This window comes from Crocuta crocuta, unplaced genomic scaffold (assembly GCF_008692635.1).
Source record: "Crocuta crocuta isolate KB4526 unplaced genomic scaffold, BGI_CrCroc_1.0 scaffold125, whole genome shotgun sequence".
In the NCBI taxonomy this organism is placed as follows: Eukaryota; Metazoa; Chordata; class Mammalia; order Carnivora; family Hyaenidae; genus Crocuta; species Crocuta crocuta.
Genome location: NW_027531143.1, coordinates 1608564 through 1628297, shown reverse-complemented (window position 1 = coordinate 1628297; position 19734 = coordinate 1608564). Strand labels below are relative to the sequence as shown.

The following is a 19734-nucleotide window of genomic DNA, read 5'->3' as shown; positions in this document are numbered from 1 at the left end:
ATGCTTAGATTTCATTTAATCTTTAGAATTTTTAGCAATTTATTATCTTAAGTGCATACAATATGTTAATTTTAAGCAAGCAGTTAGGTCTTATTTAGTCCTTCTTTAACCAAAGTGGTCATAGCTGGCTGACTTCCTTTATTTATTTGTTTGTTTGTTGCTAAAATCAAATAAGGACTTTTAAAAGATACATTATAAATAGGTCTAAAATAGTTTGAACCTGAGGACTAGATTATTTTAATAGAACACTGTCTGGATACAGTGGTCTACGGCAGTGCTTCTCAAATAGGAATATATTAATATTATAATATATTAATAGGAATATNAAGGTCTGATATTTTTAATTTCCAACAAGCTTCCAAGAGATGCCCATGATGCTGGTTCTCAGGCCACACTTTGAGTTGTGAGATTTTGCGGTACCAGAAGGGTCCCTGTTATAAAACAGGTTTGCTTTAAATATGGCTCAATAGCACAGGATTTAAGAACTGTAAATAAAATGGACTTTATTGTAATTGTTGAATGAAATAAGAATGCTTTTCATGGATCAGAAGATACAAAAAGAGGTTTAATCTTTCATATTTATTAGTGTTTTGATCACTGAAATGGTGAAGGAATAAAATAGGCCCTCATGATAGGTTGTGTTTTATAATTATATATATTCTGTATACATATATAATGCTAATAATATGTAATATATATGTGTTCTTTACAAGTAACTTTGCATAATAATAACAGGTTTATTTTATTAATGATAGGTCAGTGATTTTGCTTTCATTTGGATTGCTATGGAAAGAAAAGAAGGGCTTAAGGTTGCCTATGATGAAAATCATTTGAGTTTATGTGCCTTTAATTGGCATCACCTTTTAAAAACTAAAGGTTGATTTTTTTTTTGTAGAAAATATTACTATTGCCAATATTATTTTTGAATCATGAATTATGAATATAAGCAAATTTGCATTAAAGATATTTGCATTAGATTTTATAAAGTTTAAAAAATTAACTTAGGTTTCCTTAGTGTGTTTACATAGGTAATTAATATTTAAAAATCTGTAACTTTCAAATTTGAGAGCTCCAGATTTGGGTATATGAAACAAATAAATGACTTTATTATTTTTTAGTTTGTGCTGTTTTGGAGCAACATTTGAAGTTTAACTTAAATTTTTTGTAATTAAAAGTGGATATTTATGGGACATTCAGTTTTTATTACTTGTGATTTAAAATAGACTATAATCTTCATGACAAGATTTAAGCAAAAGAGAATTACATGTCACTTCCCTGTAATGAATCCCCAAATAGGAAGAGTTTACTACATGAAATGTATTTCTAAGTTCTGATTGGTTTCCTTTACTTATTGTTCATAGATGGCTGTGTAACTATAGAACAAATTATCATCCTCTAATCCCAGGGCTGGTTTTGTGAGTCTTGGAAGATTTTTAAAAACAGTTAATTAAGAATTTAAAAGTATACTTTACTGTGAAACAAAACTAAACTCAATCAACTTACATATTTTTAGGAAACTTAATTCATTTATCAACAGGTAGAAACAGGAAGACAGTTCCCATTAATATTTATTTTTTGTATGTGTTAGCATGTTGCTGTGGCTTCTGTAGTTCTTTATAACTGTTCTGCTGTTAGACGCTTCAAGTTGTGGCAAAAGAGAGATTGTATTTGATTTGCAGGGGCAGAGGTAGAATGGCATTTGAAGGGTTTATAGAAGGAAGCTATGGGAAGCTTGGCAAAAGGGAGGGGGAAGGGAACTATGCGACTATGTACTACAGCTATTATTGACCTCTTTCTCTATCCATCCTACACCTCATTTGGAAGTTAAGCAGTGAAGTGGCAAATTATTTTGTGAAAACTAAACAGAAGAGGACCAGAAGAATGATACTTGAAATGTTAATAGCTCCTTTATTCTGCTTTATGGGAGAAGCTTTGGAAAATAATAACCACTTAAGAGTTTATTGATCCAGTGGATCAATCAGGGCATTTTTCAATTTCCCTTGCATTTCTATCTTAGACACACCAAACATCCATGTCGGAAAACCAGCTCATCTCCCAATATGCGTTAAAACTGTGGCATATATGTATATATGGAAGTTCAAAGAAGGAGAGAATGTGTAGTCCTGATTTCTTAGATGCAGTATTTGCTTTGAGGGCTTCTTTTCCTTTTTCTTCTATCCTTTTCAGACTACTTCCTTTCACTTGCTAATTTATGGCTGTACTTGTAGAGACTAGAGAGGTTTGGCTTTGCTGTTTTGCTTTTAGCTTATTGCAAACTAGGATTGTGATATCTATTCATCTGCTTGATTACAAAAATTCTACCACAACCCAAATTTTTTGGATGTCACATAGTTTGTTATCAAAGGATTTGACCTAAAACTCATTTTAATAAGAGTAAATTAAGAAGAGCTGAGCCTACCACTTTACCTCCCAGGAATGTTTTGAGAAAACATAAGAAATGATTGGGACCGTTTTTGCGATTGTTGCTGTATAATTATAATTCCATAGGTATTATTTTAATAACCAAGATGAAATCCTGTCTTTTAGGGAACTCTTTTCTGGGCCCTTTGTGCCTTTGTATCTATCTGAAAGGCAGATGAACAGCAAAGCAGGTTAAGGACATGGTCTCTAGAAGCCCTGCCACTTCTGTGTGTGGCTTTGAACAGAATACTTATACTATACACATACCTCATCCTCCTCATTTGTAAAGTGGGGATGGTAATAGCATCTATCTTAGTTGTTGTGAGACTTAAATGAGTTAATGTGTGTAAAGCATATAGAATGATTCCTGGAACATATTAAGTACCATATAATTGTTAGCTATTAATATCATTTTTGGAAATGTTAATAGAAGAAATTATATCACGTAATTTATTAATATTGGCTATACTTGGATTTAAAAGTTAATAGCTTTGTGCTTTTGTTTTAGGTATATTAACTATTACCTTTTTCTCATTATTTTGTTTACATTTTTGAAGGTTTCCCAATGAGTGGATCATGATGACCGTATTGTAGGGACTTGCCATAGTATGGCTGCTTCCCGATCTACTCGTGTTACAAGATCAACAGTGGGGTTAAACGGCTTGGATGAATCTTTTTGTGGTAGAACTTTAAGGAATCGTAGTATTGCTCACCCTGAAGAAATCTCTTCTCATTCTCAAGTACGATCAAGATCACCAAAGAAGAGACCAGAGCCTGTGCAAATTCAGAAAGGAAATAATAATGGAAGAACTACTGATTTAAAACAGCAAAGTACTCGAGAATCATGGGTAAGCCCTAGGAAAAGAGGACTTTCTTCTTCAGAAAAAGATAACGTAGAAAGGCAGGCTGTAGAAAATTGTGAGAGAAGGCAAACAGAACCTGTTTCACCAGTTTTAAAAAGAATTAAGCGTTGTCTTAGATCTGAAGCACCAAACAGTTCAGAAGAAGATTCACCTATAAAATCAGACAAGGAGTCGGTAGAAGAGAGGAATACAGTAGTGGACAATGATGCAGATTTTCAAGGGACTAAACGAGCTTGTCGATGTCTTATACTGGATGATTGTGAGAAAAGGGAAGTTAAAAAGGTGAATGTCAGTGAGGAAGGGCCACTTAATTCCGCAGTAGTTGAAGAAATCACAGGCTATTTGGCTGTCAATGGTGTTGATGACAGTGATTCAGCTGTTATAAACTATGATGACTGTCAGCCTGACGGGAACACTAAACAAAATAGCACTGGTTCGTATGTGTTGCAGGAAAAGTCAGTAGCTGAAAATGGGGATTTGGATACCCACACTTCAATGTTCCTTGATAGTAGGAAGGACGACAGTTATATAGACCATAACGTGCCTTGCACAAATTCAGAAGTGCAGGTCAAGTTGGAGGACCACAAAATACTAACTGCCTGCCTGCCTGTGGAACATGTTAATCAGCTGACTACTGAGCCAGCTACAGGCCCCTTTTCTGAAATTCAGTCATCCTTAAGGGATTCTGAGGAGGAAGTAGATGTGGTGGGAGATAGCAGTGCCTCAAAAGAGCAGTGTAATGAGAACACCAGTAACGCCCTGGACGCAAGTCTTGAGAGTATGCCAGTCTCTGGAGAACCAGAATCATCTTCTGTTCTAGACTGTGTTTCAAGTCAAATGATGTCTTTATCAGAACCTCAAGAACATCGATATACTCTGAGAACTTCACCACGACGGGCAGCCCCTACCAGAGGTAGTCCTACTAAAAACAATTCTCCTTGCAGAGAAAATGGACAATTTGAAGAGAATAATCTTAGTCCCAGTGAAACAAATGCAACTGTTAGTGATAATAGAAGTGAATCTCCCACAAATCCTGATGAAATTTCTCAGAATGAAAAAGGAATGTTTTGTGACTCTGAAAATTATGGGAGTGAAGGACTAAGTAAGCCACCCTCAGAGGCAAGAATTAATATTGGACATTTGCCATCTGCCAAAGAGAGTGCCAATCCACACAATACAGAAGAAGAAGATGATGATCCTGATGTTTATTACTTTGAATCAGATCATGTGGCACTGAAACACAACAAAGAGTATGTGTAAATATGGTAACCATGAATTCTGCTTTGTTTATTATTCCCCACGCTTTCAGTATCTATTCATAAATGTCTATTCATAGCATTTTTATTCTAGCTGAAATTAATGCTTTAGCTGGAATTTTAGGTTTAACGTAATGATTATTTCAACTTTTAAAAAAGCTCCAAAAAAGAAAGACTTTAAAACTCAACTTACTACTCTTCTCAGTGGCAATATGGTTTTCTAGTTTTGATATTTCACACATCTTAATTAGAAAAGACATGTGGAAGCAGTGGTTGATGGTGTTTTTGTTTATTAATAAATTTTATACCATTTTAGTTAATTTGTAAAATGGAAACATCTTTAGGTATCACAATACAGTTTGATTTATGAAACTTCTAGGCCTTCCAGGCAGTGTAGAATAATTAATGAGTGCTTAGACTTCATATAGATTAAGGGAAATCTGGCAGGCTGTAAATCAACTTTTATCTTAGTTGCTTATATCTAATTTCCAATTAAAACTTTTGATTAAATGTACTTAATGCATTACCTTTGACTTTTGTGATTTACAAAAGTAGATATTACTGTTAATACCATGACAGCTAATTGTGTATTGTATTAGCATAATAGCAAGAGTTCGTCTGTTGCTTAGTTTACATAAAGCATTTAAGACACTTTTTTCCTGATTCTGAATTAAAAGGGGAGATTATCTTAAAATACTATCAATTCTTAGCCTTTGTTATGAAGGTACTTTTTAAAATAAAGAATTGAGTGTCCAGATTTATCACAGTTTTGCTTAGCTTTGCTTTAAAGTATTCCAGGTAGTAAAAGGAATGAATTGGAGCTAACTTCGAGTAATCATAAAAGGAACTGTTGATGAACAGTGAACAGTGTTTATCATAAAAATACCATGATCAACAACAAAGACTTCTATATTAAGTTAATCACCTTTTGCCCCTACAAAGTATGCTTTTGAATTGCTATCACAGATTATATAGGCTATGTGAAAATATTGATTTGAGGAAACTTTGCAATGTTTTTGTTGTGACAATTGCCAGATTCTGGTATGTATCAGATCAGAGTATCAAATCCTGGTTGTGGAACATAATAATTTTTTGTGATACATTATAGATAGGTCACATTTGTGTATGATAATTTGGTGGCCTTTTAGCATAGGTTTCTTTTCTGAAAAAAATTTTTCATAAATAGTATTTTAATACTGTATTTAATAGAGAGGTCATTTTATCTGAGCATTTTACTCATAGAACTGTTAGCATTTTTATGTATTTGAAATATTTGAAGTCCAATCTGAGATAGAAAAACAACTCATAAGTGACTTTTTTTAAAATTTCAGATTAAACTGAGTTCTTACCATTGGTATTATTCATCAAAAACCAGAATTGTTTATCTGGAGACACAAGGAGGAAGAGCATATGTCTTGAGGAAGAACTAAAAATTCAAGAAGTGTGCATTTTTACAAAATATATTCATTAATTCTATTTTTTGCTTTTAATTGTTTCTTTGGCAAAGAAATGCTCCTTTCAAGGCTTAGCTGGTATTTTTTAAAATGTTTTATTTATTTTTGAGGGGAAGAGCGTGAGCGGGGTGCTGGGGGAGGGGGGGGACAGAGGATCTGAAGCGAGATCAGAGCTGACAGCAGCGGGCCCATGTAGGGCTCTAACTCCCAAACCTTGAGATCATGATCTGAGCTAAAGTCAGCCGCTCAATTGACTGACTGACTAAGCCACCCAGGTGCCCCAAGGCTTAACTGGTATATTGATGGAAAGTATTTTCCCGTAACTCATTATGTTCCTTTTTTTGTTAGAGATCTCCTGATAGTTCTGAAGGATGATGTTTATAAAATGAGTGTGTAAAGATAGTAGTCATAATATTTAAAAAGTGATTTTCCATATTCCTAAGCCTTTGAGAATGAGACCAGTGCAATTTCATGGGTTCCTCAGGATATACAAAGTTCTTTGAAATTTGGGTGGTAGATGCTTTATTAGGACTGTATTTTTATTTTTATTTATTTCTTTAAAAAATTTTTAATGTTTATTTTTGAGAGAGAGAGACAGAGCATGAGAAGGATAGGGTCAGAAAGAGAGGGAGACACAGAACCTGAAGTAGGCTCCAGGCTCTGAGCTGTCAGCACAGAGCCTGATGCAGTGCTTGAACTCAAGAACTGAGGGATCATGACCTGAGCCGAAGTCAGATGCTTAACTGACTGAGCCAAGCAGGAGCCGCTAGGACTGTATTTTTAAATTAATGCTCTACTGGGTGACCTTGGGTAAAAGAAAACACTCCTTCTTGGTTTTTGCCTTCCTCCAATCTTTTGAAGATAGCACCTTTTGACAGTTCACTTTTAATGTTTTTTTCCCTCTGGAGGAAGCTTGTTGGGAGAAGTGAGATGGAGAGTGAGAGCATCTTGATTAGCATATTGGTTAGAGATAAAGAAAATTGAGAGAGGGTGTTTGATCATGTTCGATGTAATCTCTTTCAGTAAAGTCCTTCTTCCAGTGCTTTTTGTCTAGAGCCATGTAGAGCCTTTTGTCTTGGCTTTTTTTCTTTAACCCAAATTATCATTGTAAAAGATAGCATCATGATACCCATCTAATGCTTTGAAGTCTCAAACTAATTTCTGATGTTTGAAAGTGCATTTGGGGTAAAAAAAAAAAAAAAGATAAATGGAGTAGATGGAATATTATTCTGCTGCACACACAGGTGTACACATTACACCCTGTCAAATATTTTATTTTTCTTTTTCATTCTCTTCACGCTAGTAAAATTTTCTAGACAATTTCCTTTTCAAACTGGGTATTGGGCATTGCCCAGATTACACATGACTATCTTTACCAGTAGGGAATGAGTACTTCCTATGGCCAGATTAAAAAATATGTTACTGATAGAAAACACTGAGTATGGCATAGTTCTTTATCTGGAGTCAGGAGGACATAGCTCTTTATTCCAGTTACGTCTCTTCCCTAAGTTAACATTGATTATTTAATCAGTAACCTCCTATCCCACTATATAGCCAATAATTTATCTGTCTTGTTTGCAGGGATATCACACATAAGGTCATCTAATGAAATGCCTTGTAAATGTTTGAAAAGATACTGTGTATAGAATGTTAGCCTTAGGGGTGCCTGAGTCCCTCATTCAGTTAAGTGCCAGACTTTGGTTCAGGTCATGATCTCACAGCTCATGAGTTTGAGCCCTGCGTTGGGCTCTGTGCTGACAGCTTGGAGCCTGGAGTCTGTTTGGGATTCTGTGTTTCCCTCTCTCTATGCTGCTTCCCGACTCACGCTTTCTCTCTTTCTCTCTCTCTCTCTCTCTCTCTCTCTCTCTCTCTCTCTCTCTCTCTCTCAAAAAAAAAAAAAAAAAAATCCTACCCTTGGAACTAATTCATGGTAATTAGGCCATAGGCCAGAGAAATGAGTTTATGGGCATTCTGGACACTTATCTCGTTTCCTTTCTAGATGCCATCCCTCTTCTTTAGCACATAAACTCACAGTTTGCTTTTATATATTTATTTTTCCAAAGGGAGAACTATGAGCAAGGGGGAACTGAAGATTATCTTTTTTTCTGGCAAGATTCCAGCTGTGGATTATTTTACTAGATGTGCTTTCTCAAAGAGTAGTGGGTGGGGAATCAAAAGAAATACTATTTTATCTCAAAATTCTCTGATCTTCAAGGTTGAAGGATTCTGTTAAAATGGTCAGTAATACCTAGTGACTCCCTTTTTGGCCTAATTAGCCAGACTGACTGAGATACTTAACTATGATTTGCCTTTTCTCTTTTGTGGACTTTGAATCCAAAGCATCAAATTAGGTCTCTCAGATTTGAAGTTCTGGCTCTAGGAATAGAGAAGATGTTAGGTCCTGGGTTTTAATGTTCAGAGCATTTTTCTCCAAGGCAATCACTAGAAAATAAATTTTCGAATAAAAATGTGATTTGGTCAGTTGTCTCTGAATTTGTCTCTGTATTCTCCTTGTACAAGAATACTTAAATTTGTATTCAAAGGGCCTTGGATAGCTTCATTTAAAGCTCTTATAACTTTCCTTGAACAGGCAGAGGATAAAAAGTCAGATTAAGAGTTTCTGGATTCTTGAGGTCTTCTAAAGGGTTAACTCAACTAATGAGATTATTAATGTTTATACCAATTTTCAAGTTTTTAAATAATCAAGAGTTTTAAGAATAAGCTAGTTATTGTTTATCAGAGAGTATTGCTTATGTAGTTTCTAAGACATTTTCAAACCATATTAAGAATATGGGAATTGTATTTTAAACTTGGTCCTCTGAAAACATGAATGTACTTTAAATAATTATAATATGTCCTTTTACACTATGCGTATGATGAATCTTCTGATAACTTCATCAGTTTCAGAAGCTGCATGGAGAAAATCCTCATGAGGTCTTATAGATTCACTTGTGAGACTTTTACTGTTTAAGTTTCTTTCAAGGGACCTGAAAATTCCAGGATTAGAGATGGATTTTGCTTAGAAAGTAATAGAGGAGCCATCTTGCACTAGATAAAAAAATGTTATGTTTGTATTGTGTTTCATAAGGTACAGAGTGATTTTATCAAATTTCTCATTTGACTACTCAGAAGTAGACAGCATAGGTAGCATTATACAGTCCCCATTTCCGAACTCACAATTAAGGTTTTAAAGTTATGTATTGAAAGTATGATGAACTATTGGTAGACATAAGATAGAGGCAGATATCTATAGGTGGATAAAGAACTCCCATGTTGTAATTTATAGTATGAACTACTCCTGGTTACCTCATCCAGTAAGGAATTATTCTGTGGATTTTTGGGTTTCTAGGTTTAGAACTCTCAAGGAGCAGATGCTGGATACTCAGTTTTTACAATTCTTTAGTCTGAGTTTAAACTCTGTAATTGTATAATCATGATTATCTGGTTTTATCTGTCAGAGAATCAGCATTATTGGTAAGTAACTGGTTTTACTTATTAAATGAAATGTTTTTAGGTTCATTGTTTTAAAGAACACTTTGTTAGTTTGTCTGTGAAAAATAATTACCCTGTATGAATTGGGGGTATAAAACCTATGCTACAGCTTGACTTTAAAAAGAGAATTTGGATAATTTACCAAAAAAAAAAAAAAAATACTTTGGGGGTGTTTAGAATTCATTTAAGTATATTAAAGTCAGAGGTTACCATGGAAAACTCACGTATGGTGTACCTTCTCAACTAATTGGGAAAGGCCGTGGGATATAATAGCTAGATTGGCCCCGGTAGTTTGGCACAAGATTAATGAGAGAGATAACTGTCCTTAGCATAAAATTTTTGGTTTTAAGAGGAGTATGCTGTTGACTAATAAATAATCAGTGAATTCTTTTTTTTTCCCCTTTGCATATCAATGTCTTTTATTTCAACTGATATGAATGGTTTCTAAAAGGGGTTCTCCGTTGTAATCCAAGTGTATTTATAGTATAGTTTACCCTTTTCTTCTTGATTCAGGGTCATTTTTGCTGACACGTTATGTAGTAATACTCTTCTGGCATCACTGCCAGAATATCTCTGTCTTTGCTTATCTGAAATGATTTGGCTTCTCTGCTTTTTGTGTTCTTATAATTTAGCTTTTTTATGTTCTTATTGGCACTTCTGTAACTTAGAGTTTTCTTCTTTTTTTCATTTTTGTTGATTTTCATTTTGTTGTCTGTAGTACTATCATGGTACCTCCCTCAAAAACAGCCTTCTCATTGAGTGCTTTTCATTCTCTTTAAACTTGGAATCAGAATAACCAGACCTGGCAGAATTATCTTGAGTGATACACTGAGGAATTTCTCTTTGAATTCGTAGATAAGCATTGGGACACCTGAGTGGCTCAGTTGTTGGGCATCCGACTTCGGCTCAGGTCATGATCTCACGGTCTGTGATTTCGAGTCCCATGTTGGTTCTGTGCGGACAGCTCTGAGCCTGGAGCCTGCTTCAGATTCTGTCTTCCTCTCTTCTCTATCTTTCCCCCACTCATGCTCTGTCTCTCTCCCCCTCTCAAAAGTAAATAAACATTTAAAATTTTTTTTAAAAAAATGAATGCATATATAAGCATTAGTACAAGGAAATGTTTGTTTTAATTGTATGTTTTCTTGTTTGCTTGGTAGAGGCTGTTGCTTACATAAATTATCAGGTATCTAAATTCAGGATAGAGAAACAACAGTTGTTTATACATGGCAATAAGTACTCATTAGCAATAAAACCCTTTTGTTTTCTTATCAGAAAAATTTTTTAATGTTTATTTTGAGAGCTCTTTAATGTTATTTGAGAGCATGACCAGGGGAGGGGCAGAGAGAGAGAGAGGGAGACACAGATTCTGAAGCAGGATACAGACTCAGAGCCGTCAGCACAGAGCCCAATGCGGGGCTTGAACTTACTGTGAGATCATGACCTGAGTCAAAGTCTGAGGCTTAACCAACTGAGTCACCCAGGTGCCCCATATATATTTTTTAAGGTTACCCTGAGAGAGAGAGAGAGAGAGAACACATGTGTGAGCAGAGACGAGGCAGACCCCAATGCTGGGCTTGAACTCTTGAACTGAGAGATCATGACCTGACCTGAAATCAAGAGTCAGAGGCTTAATCGACTGAGCCACCCAGGCACCCCAGCAATAAAACCCATTTAGTATTTGAGACAAACTGAAGCTTAGACTTTAGTTGCAGGAACTTTATTTTAGTAGTTTTCTGTAGGCTCAAAAGTGGGGCTTCTGGCTAGCTCAGTCAGTTAAGTGTCTGGCTCTTGATTTTGGATCATGTCATGATCTTACGGTTTGAGAAATTGAGCCCTGCTTCGAGCCCCATGTTGGGCTCTGTGCTCTGAGCATGGAGCCTACTTGGCATTCCCTCTCTCCCTCTCTCTCTGCCCCTCTCCATGCACACACTCTTTCAAAATAAATAGACTTAAAAAATGATGTGTTTTTACATATAGGTGAGTAGACTATACCATATACTCATGTCCTATGTACTCATGACACATATACTCATGTTATTAGATATAATGTTCAGTAATAATCAGATATAATGTTCAGTAATAAATGAGAAGATCTGTTTTGTGACTTGTTTCTTTAGTGAAGTATGTGTCTTCAGTGAGGTCTGTGTACCACTATTTCTTTTACATTATCACAGAAAGTTACTTCAACTTTTCTCTTTAATCTCTGATTTTAGCATAGAGGAATTTGTAAAGTGGTAAAGCTCAGAAGAGACTGAACAATTTGTTCAGGGCACTTTCAGTTGGCAGAATTCTCTGTGTTATGGTTTATTTCCATATATCTAGTAATATTTGTGTGGTGGACATTTGAAATATTTTGAGGGTCTGGATTTTGTTCTCTTTCTTTGAAAGTACTGAAATTTGTTCTGACGGGCAGTTAATTTACTTGATAATATGCTTGATCCTATTAAGGTTTATGTTTTAGCTGTGTTAGGGGAAAGTCCAGAGTAGCCTGTATTCTAGGTTTAGTTTACCTTACTTCTTGGCATGGCCTTTCTGGTGTTTCATTTGAAAAGGTCTTTACTCTAGCTAGTTGAAACCTGAAGGAAGACTCTAGCCTTATGACAACATTTGGTCCTGTGGCATCTCCTGCTTTACATGTGCAGGTTTGTACATGTAAGACTCCGGGGGACCCTTATACAGATATTCGGTGTTTTACTCTCTTTTTGTTTTGCTTCTTCCTCTTTGGTGCTCTGTCCCACAAATTCCAGCCGCCTCACTTCCCTAAACTCTCTTTTCTCTCCCTCTGCTCAGCAAGACTGCTTCCTGTTCCACAGTACTAATGATAACTTCCATGTGGAAAGTGTGAGCATAGTGTGGCTTATCTTATTTGTTAGCTCTCTTATAGGTCATAGTCTGCACTACATATTGTCTGTTGTCTAACAGTAATTGTTGCTGTGTTTTATCCAGTTGTCTAGTTGTATGTGGCAGGAGGATAGTCAGTGTTTGTTATTCTGTCATGACTGAAAGTGGAACTTTCTGATTTGATTTCAGTATGCACTAGGTATGTTTTCTTCTTAATGACACAAACCCCCAGTTTGACCATTTGGAAATTATTTTTGTTGACATTCTTGTGACAGTGAGGGCTAGTTTTACTTATTAGTAAAGCGTTAGTTTAAGTAGCTTTTTTTTTTTTCCCTAAGAAGCTGAAGTCAGAGAAATTGGAATAATATCAAATCGAATTGAAGAATGAGGGTAAAAGAGACTTGCCATTGTTTTAGTTGTGTTGATAAAGTGTTGCTATGGTTTGAGCAGAAGTAAAAATTGGGGATGGGTAAAAGAGAATGTGATGCATAAGAAGATATGAAACAGTGTTTATTAGGGTTCAAGTGTTAATCATAAAAGATGAAGGAGTATGTATCTAGGTTTTAGTTAGCTGTTTTTCTTATACCCTTCAGATGGTTTGGCTGGGGCCAAATTTGTAGTATATATCAGAAAGCTACAGTGAATATGCTCTCTTTATGACTGTAGTCTAATCTAGTTTCTTGTTAATGTCAATTATTTTGAGAAATTTATTTTCCTACTTTGTACTGTTTTTACCATTTATGTTGGAGAACTGATGCAGCTTTTGTTGTTGTTTGCTTCTTTTCACTTGTCCTATATCATCATCCCTCTTAATTTTAAATGTATTTTTTATCATGTTTTAACTGGAAGTTATCAGAATATAAAAGCATGAAATTATTTTGTTATGTTTAGACTTTTAGTTGGAGAGAAAGGGTCATGCTATTAGTTTGTTGGCAATGAGAGTGGAAAGTACCATTGAAAAAGATTATAGTCAACATCTGAATTATCTTCTTCATAAACATTTCAAAACATATGGATATGAAGAGTCAAGTTAAATGAACCAAATGTAATATTTTACAAGTACAATTTTTTTAAGTCACAATTCATGACTGGATAGTATTTTTATTTTTATGATGCTATCTCATTTAATCTAGAATCTTAATATCTTTAAAAGGTTTATTTGTAGCTTATTTGCAAAAGAACTAGAGTTGAGGAACATTCTCATCTTCCAACAGAATTCTTAGCTGGCAGTATGATGCTGGTTAAATGTTTTTAACTTCTGATGTTGTCAGTTTTCTTATCTATCAAAGAAATTGACATTTGATTTCTGTAATTCAAATTAATATATACAAGTATATATTTTCTCTGCCCGTCCTCTTGCTTTTGGCACTGCTTAGGCTTTGGTTATTGACTTCTTTCTTATTTTGTATGCTCTCTGTTGATAGTTTCACACATTGCTGTGGTTTAAATTATCATCTCTATATTGATGGATTTCCAAATGTGTATGTCTCCAGTCAGACTGTTCTTAAGCTTCAGGCTGCTTGCAAGATATATCCATTTGCTTTCTCCACAATAAACTCAATGGTATATGTCTAGAATTGAACTTATTGCTTCCTTCACACACATCCACCATTCAACACTATTTTTTCACTTAATTGTATTTTTCACTTGCCCAGTCTGGAAAAACAGGAGTAATCTTCAATTACTTCTTCACTACACTCTCCTTTCCTACCAGTGTTATAATTCAACTTTATTTCTTTATTCTCAGTGCCACTTTCTTAAATTTAGGTCATCTCTATCATCTTTTCTGGATTAATGGAAATGCTTCCTAAATTGCTTTCTGTGGTGCTAGAGTACTATTTACCCAATGGATTCCTATACTGTAGCTAGAGTAAATGTTTTTAGAAGAAAATCTACTCATTAGAATGAATTATTGGGGGCCTGGTGGCTCATTTGGTTAAGTGTCTGACTTCAGCTGAGGTCATGATCTCACGGAGACACCCCCCACCCCTCACGCTGTCAGGCTCTGTGCTGACAGCTCAGAGCCTGGACCCTGCTTCAGATTTCTGTGGCTCCCTCGCTCTTTGCCTGTCCCCCACTGACATGCTGTCTCTCTGTGTCTGTCAAAAATGAATAAGATTTAAAAAATTTTTAAAAATAAAATGAATTATTGCATGATTTTTACTGTCTACTTCTCGATATTCTAAACAGATTGTTAGTTTCTTGATTATAACATTCTTTTACTCAAGGCTTTCTCATATGCCTAAATGCCTGCCCTTGTCCACCCTTACCCCCATCTTACTGGTTATCTTCCATTCTCTGACTGCAAAGGGAGAAAGATGTTTAAATTTAGAAATTCTGTACTCTGAGAATTCTTTCCTATCTTCCCAAGATTGACTAATTGGCCCCATGTGTGTGCTATCATAGCAACATGTACAATAGACCTCAAGCTCTTTGAAGGAACCGTGTCTTTCCAGTTGGTTGATGTATCACTGGAGAAATGTAAGCCTTATCCTGCTTTGAAAATGTCAGAGAAAAATTTAGCATGCTTTTCATAGTACAAATATGGAATACTGACATATTCCTTTAAAAATTCGCTGTGACTCAGGTCATGGTCATGATTCCAGGGCCGTGGAATTGAACCCCATGTCAGGATCCACAAGTCTGTTTAGAATTCTCTTTTTTCGGGGCGTCTGGGTGGCTTAGTCGGTTAATCATCCGACTTTTGCTTAGGTTGTGATCTCGTGGTTCGTGGGTTCGAGCCCCGCGTTGGGCTCTGTGCTGACNGCCTTTGTATGAGACTTTAAATGATAATCAATTTGAATATGTTTATTAAAATCCAGCAACTAGTAAGGCACTGTAATTTAAAACTGGTGAGGGGAATAAAGTCAAGGTAGTCAGAGCTTGTTTTAGTAAGGACTTGTTGGTTGCAGGAATTAGAAAACCCATCAAAAGTATATCAAATATAAAAGGTTATTTTAAATAAATAGTAGGTAATCTTATGAATATTCAAGGTCAGGAAATAAAGCCTAGCTAACCCTTGTGAAATGGTAATGTTTTGGTTTCAGATTATACTCTCAGGGGTACCTGCGTGGCTCAGTCAGTTAGGCATCCAGCTGTTGATTTCAGCTCAGGTCATGATCTCACCATTCATGAGTTCAGGCTCCATGCTGGGCTCTGCGCTGACAACATGGAGCTTGCTTTGGATTTTTGGTCTCCCTCTCTCTCTGCCACTTCCCCACTTATGTGTATACACACTCTCTTTCTGTTTCTCAAAAATAAACATTTAAAACATATTTTAAAAAGATTATACTCTCTTACCCATACTTCTCTTTGTGCGGTACAGACTGGTTTTTCTCTTTTTACTAATGTTTTTTTGTTCACTTTCCCCCTATAATTCTGATTTGCAAATGGTAGATCTTTCCACTAGGCTTGCCCTATTCCCAACTCTCTACTTGACCTTTCTTCTCTAGATCCTCTTCACATTCTGTAACAGAAGCCTGGTTATTGACTATAGAATAGATCAGCTTCCCTGGGTCCAGTTTTCATCCTTGGCAAAATTATCATTAGTCAAGGGTGGAGCTAATGGTTGGGGGCAGGGAATCAAAGTCTCCCTTGGCCTATCCTTTCCGGAAGGAAGTCTTCCCAAAAAGAGGTTATTGGGCAATGTAGGTTGTCAGAAGTTGCCCATCATAAATCATTTGGTGTTTTGGGTTCACCTGTATTCTTGACTAGTTGTCTTTAGTAGAAGTGGCAGAGCTTTTATGCTAATCATCCCTGTCATTGAACCAGGCTTTTATTTTTCTCTTTGAAATGAGAGGTACTACAGAATTCTTTTGTTTAATATCATGAGCTAGTAGAAAAAGATTTATTCTATCACTTTACAGTTGGTGTAGTGATTGATAATGGTTTCAGAGGCTGTCTTCTCTCTCTATTTATAGGTATAAATCGTAGACTAGAAAAGGTGAGGCATGTCCAAGATTTCAAAATCTTGGCATGATTAGTGGCAGAGTTGCTACTTTTTCCATGTTTTCTGACTCTTAGGTTCAGGCATTTTCTGCTCTTCATTATAAAAGTTTTAAATTATTATTATTATTATTAGTCTATATGATAGTCTTGAGGGTATAGTAGTCAGGTTTCACTACTCCAATGAAGAAACTAAAAGATCCTTATATATATATTTTAAGTTTATTTATTTTGAGGGAAAGTGCGTGCATGTGCATGAGAGGGGCAGAGAGAAAGAATACCAAGCAGGCTCTGTTCTCTCTGCTCAGAGCCTGATGTAGGCTTAATCCCATGAACTCAGGAGGGTCATGTCTTGTACCAAAATCTAGAGTGGGTCACTTACCCCATTGAGCCACCAGGCATCCCTCTACTATATTTTTTAATGGACTTTAATTTTTAGTAGTTTTAGATTTACAGAAAAATTAAAAAGAAAGTACAGAGAGTTCCCATAATACCCTGCAGCCAGTTTCCTTTATTAACATCTTACATTAGCACAATATAATTAATGAACAGATGCATTCTGATTAACCATATACAATAAAATCCTAGTATATGTAATAAAGCCTACATTTTTTTTCAGAGTTCCTTAGCTTTTTACCTAATGCCCTCCTGTTCTAGAATCCCATCTGGGATGCTAATTACATTTAATTTTCATGTCTCCTTAAATTTCTTCTGGCAGTGAGAGTTTCTCAGACTTCTGATGACTTGGGCAGTTTTGGGGATACTGGTCTGGTATTATAGATATTTCTCTACTGTGATTTATCTCCTGTTTTCCTCATGGTTAGACTAGTATTGTGGATGGGAGGAAAACCGTAGAGGTGAAGTGCCATTTTTATCATGTATAGTATATACTGTACTATTGATATGATTTATTATAGTTGATGTTGACTATGATCACCTGGTTGAGGTAGTATTTGTCAGGTATCTGCACTGTAAAGTTATTCTCTCCATACTTTCTATATTCTTTAGAAAGAAGCCACTACACAGCTCACAAAGAGAATCAATGTAAATTATTTGGAATTCTGCATGAGAGATTTTTTTCTCTTTTGTTGATTTATTCAGTCATTTATCTCAGTATAGACTCATAAGTATTTATTTTTATACCTTGGGTTATAATTTAGTACTACTATGATGCCTAAATTGTTCTAACTTTGGCCATTGGGAACCTTTCTGTTGGTTCCTGTGCATCATCAAGATGGTGTATTTTTGTTGCGTTTGGTTTTTGAGCACTTCCTTTCTGGCACTTCACAATATTCCAGACTCATCTTGTATATTTCCTGCCCTAGTCCCAGAATCAGCTATCTCTCTAAGGAACCCCAGTTCCCTTTATTAGAAAATGGTGTTGGAAACCAGTATTTGGGTACTATCTGTGCTCATTGCTTCTGAGATGTTGCTCTTATTGACCTATGATAGTTGATCAACCAAGAAAATCTATGTGTGGAGTGTTGTATGGAAATGACTTTGACAATAAATTATATTTAAAAAGATGTGTGTATCTATACACACATCCATAAGTCTGTATTTAATCTGTTTGTATTTGTGCCAAGCTAAACATGGTTTTATAATTTTACTTTACCTCTAATCTTTTATATTACCACATGGATCATTCTATTCTCCTCCCCTTGCTTATCTGTAAATCCTCATTGCAACAGGGATAAAGCTGTCTGTCTCCATTTACTCTTAGGTAGGCTTCATGACCAGCATGGAACCCAATGTAGGGCTTGAACTCACAGCCCTGAGATTAAGACCTGAGCTGAGATCAAGAGTCGGACGTTTAACTGACTGAGCCACCCAGGCGCCCCGTTTACTTAATTTTTTGGTTCCAGTATGTACATACAATAGTATCAGAATTGTTAACCTACATTCCCATGGGAGCTGTTTCTCAACTAGAGTGTAGGTCTTGTGTGTAAGACTTTTTAGCTTTATAGATACCACACATTTCCAGAATTACTGGATCAGGACTTTTTCCTTTTACTCTCTTCTGTGATGTTATTCATACATTTGCAGCATAGTTAGATCCTTTTTGTCACAGTTTGCATTACTGACCTCCTAGAAGATTTTTTAAAATTTGCTTACATTAAGGCTTATTCTTTATACTATAAAGGTCTATGGGTTATAGTAAATGGGTAATGCCCAGCTTTTACCATTGCTGTGTCATAGTTTTATAGCAGAATAGTTTTTCTGCTGTAAAAATCTACTTTGCTTCATCTCTTCTACCCTCTTTCCCTTCCTGAGCTTCTGGAAATCAATGATGTTTCTGCTGTCTCCATAGTTTTGCCTGTTCAGAGTGTCATATGTACTATGAATCTTTTACAGACTGGCTCTTTCACTGATTAGTATGCTCTTAAGGTTCATCCATATCTTTTTGTGGTGCGATAGCTCATTTTTATTTCTGCATAATATTCCATTTTATGGATGTATCATAGTTTGTTTATCCATTTACCTATTGAAGGACATCTTGATTGTTTCTAGATTTTGGTGATTATTAATAAAACTGCTATAACATTTGCATATAGGTTTTGTGTGGACAGAGCTTTTCAGATCAGTTGGAAATATACCTAAATTTGTACTTGCTGGATATTATGGTAAGAGTATGTTTAGTTTTGTAAGAAACTGCCAAGCTGTCTTCCAGAGTAGCTGTACTGTTTTGTATTCCTATCAGTAATGAATGAGAGTTCCGTTGCTCTGTATCCTCACCAGCATTTTGTATTATCAGGATTTTAGATTTTTTTCTTTAACTTTTTTTTAACATTTATTTTTGAGAGAGAGAGAGCGTGCGCCCAAACTGGGGAGGGGCAGAGAGAGAGGGAGACACAGAATCTGAAGCAGGCTCCAGGCACTGACCTCTCACCACAGAGCCCCATGTGGGGGTCTCAAACTCATGAATCGAGAGATCACGACCTGCGCCAAAGTTGGACACTTAATTGACTGAGCCACCCAGGTGCCCCTGTAAGGTTTTTAGATTTTAATCAGTCTAATTGGTCTAAATTAAATGTACATTTAATGTATACATAAGCAGAGTCCTTTTGGGCCATATAAAAATATTTGCCATGATTGATATTTCATATAATAGGTGTTTTTATAAACTTTTTTGTAAATGAAATAATTTTAAAAGATTTTGGCTTTTAAAGACTTATCTTAAGGGTAAGTCTTCAGGATAACTTAAGGATAATGTTGGTAATTTTTAAATAATCCCCTTTTTATAATTTTTTCAAAAGTCTTTAAGAAGCTTTCAGGGGCGCCTGGGTGGCTTAGTCGGTTAGGGGACCGACTTTCGCTTAGGTCATGATCTCGCGGTTCGTGGGTTCGAGCCCCGCGTCGGGCTCTGTGCTGACTGCCAGCTCGGAGCCTGGAGCCTGTTTCAGTCTGTGACCCCCTCTCTCTCTGACCCTCCCCTGCTCACGCTGTCTCTCTCTCTCTCTC

General features: G+C 35.9%; 1 protein-coding gene across 1 annotated transcript in view; it reads left to right on the top strand.

The window, feature by feature from the left end:
- The window catches only part of ZZZ3 (zinc finger ZZ-type containing 3), a 91173-nt gene that overhangs the window by 35064 nt on the left and 36375 nt on the right, over window positions 1–19734 (top strand). The window contains exon 4 of the mRNA XM_077771138.1: window positions 2979–4534. Coding sequence (XP_077627264.1) covers window positions 3030–4534 — 1505 coding nt within the window. The 5' untranslated portion in view covers window positions 2979–3029. The remainder of the gene's footprint in view (window positions 1–2978; window positions 4535–19734) is intronic.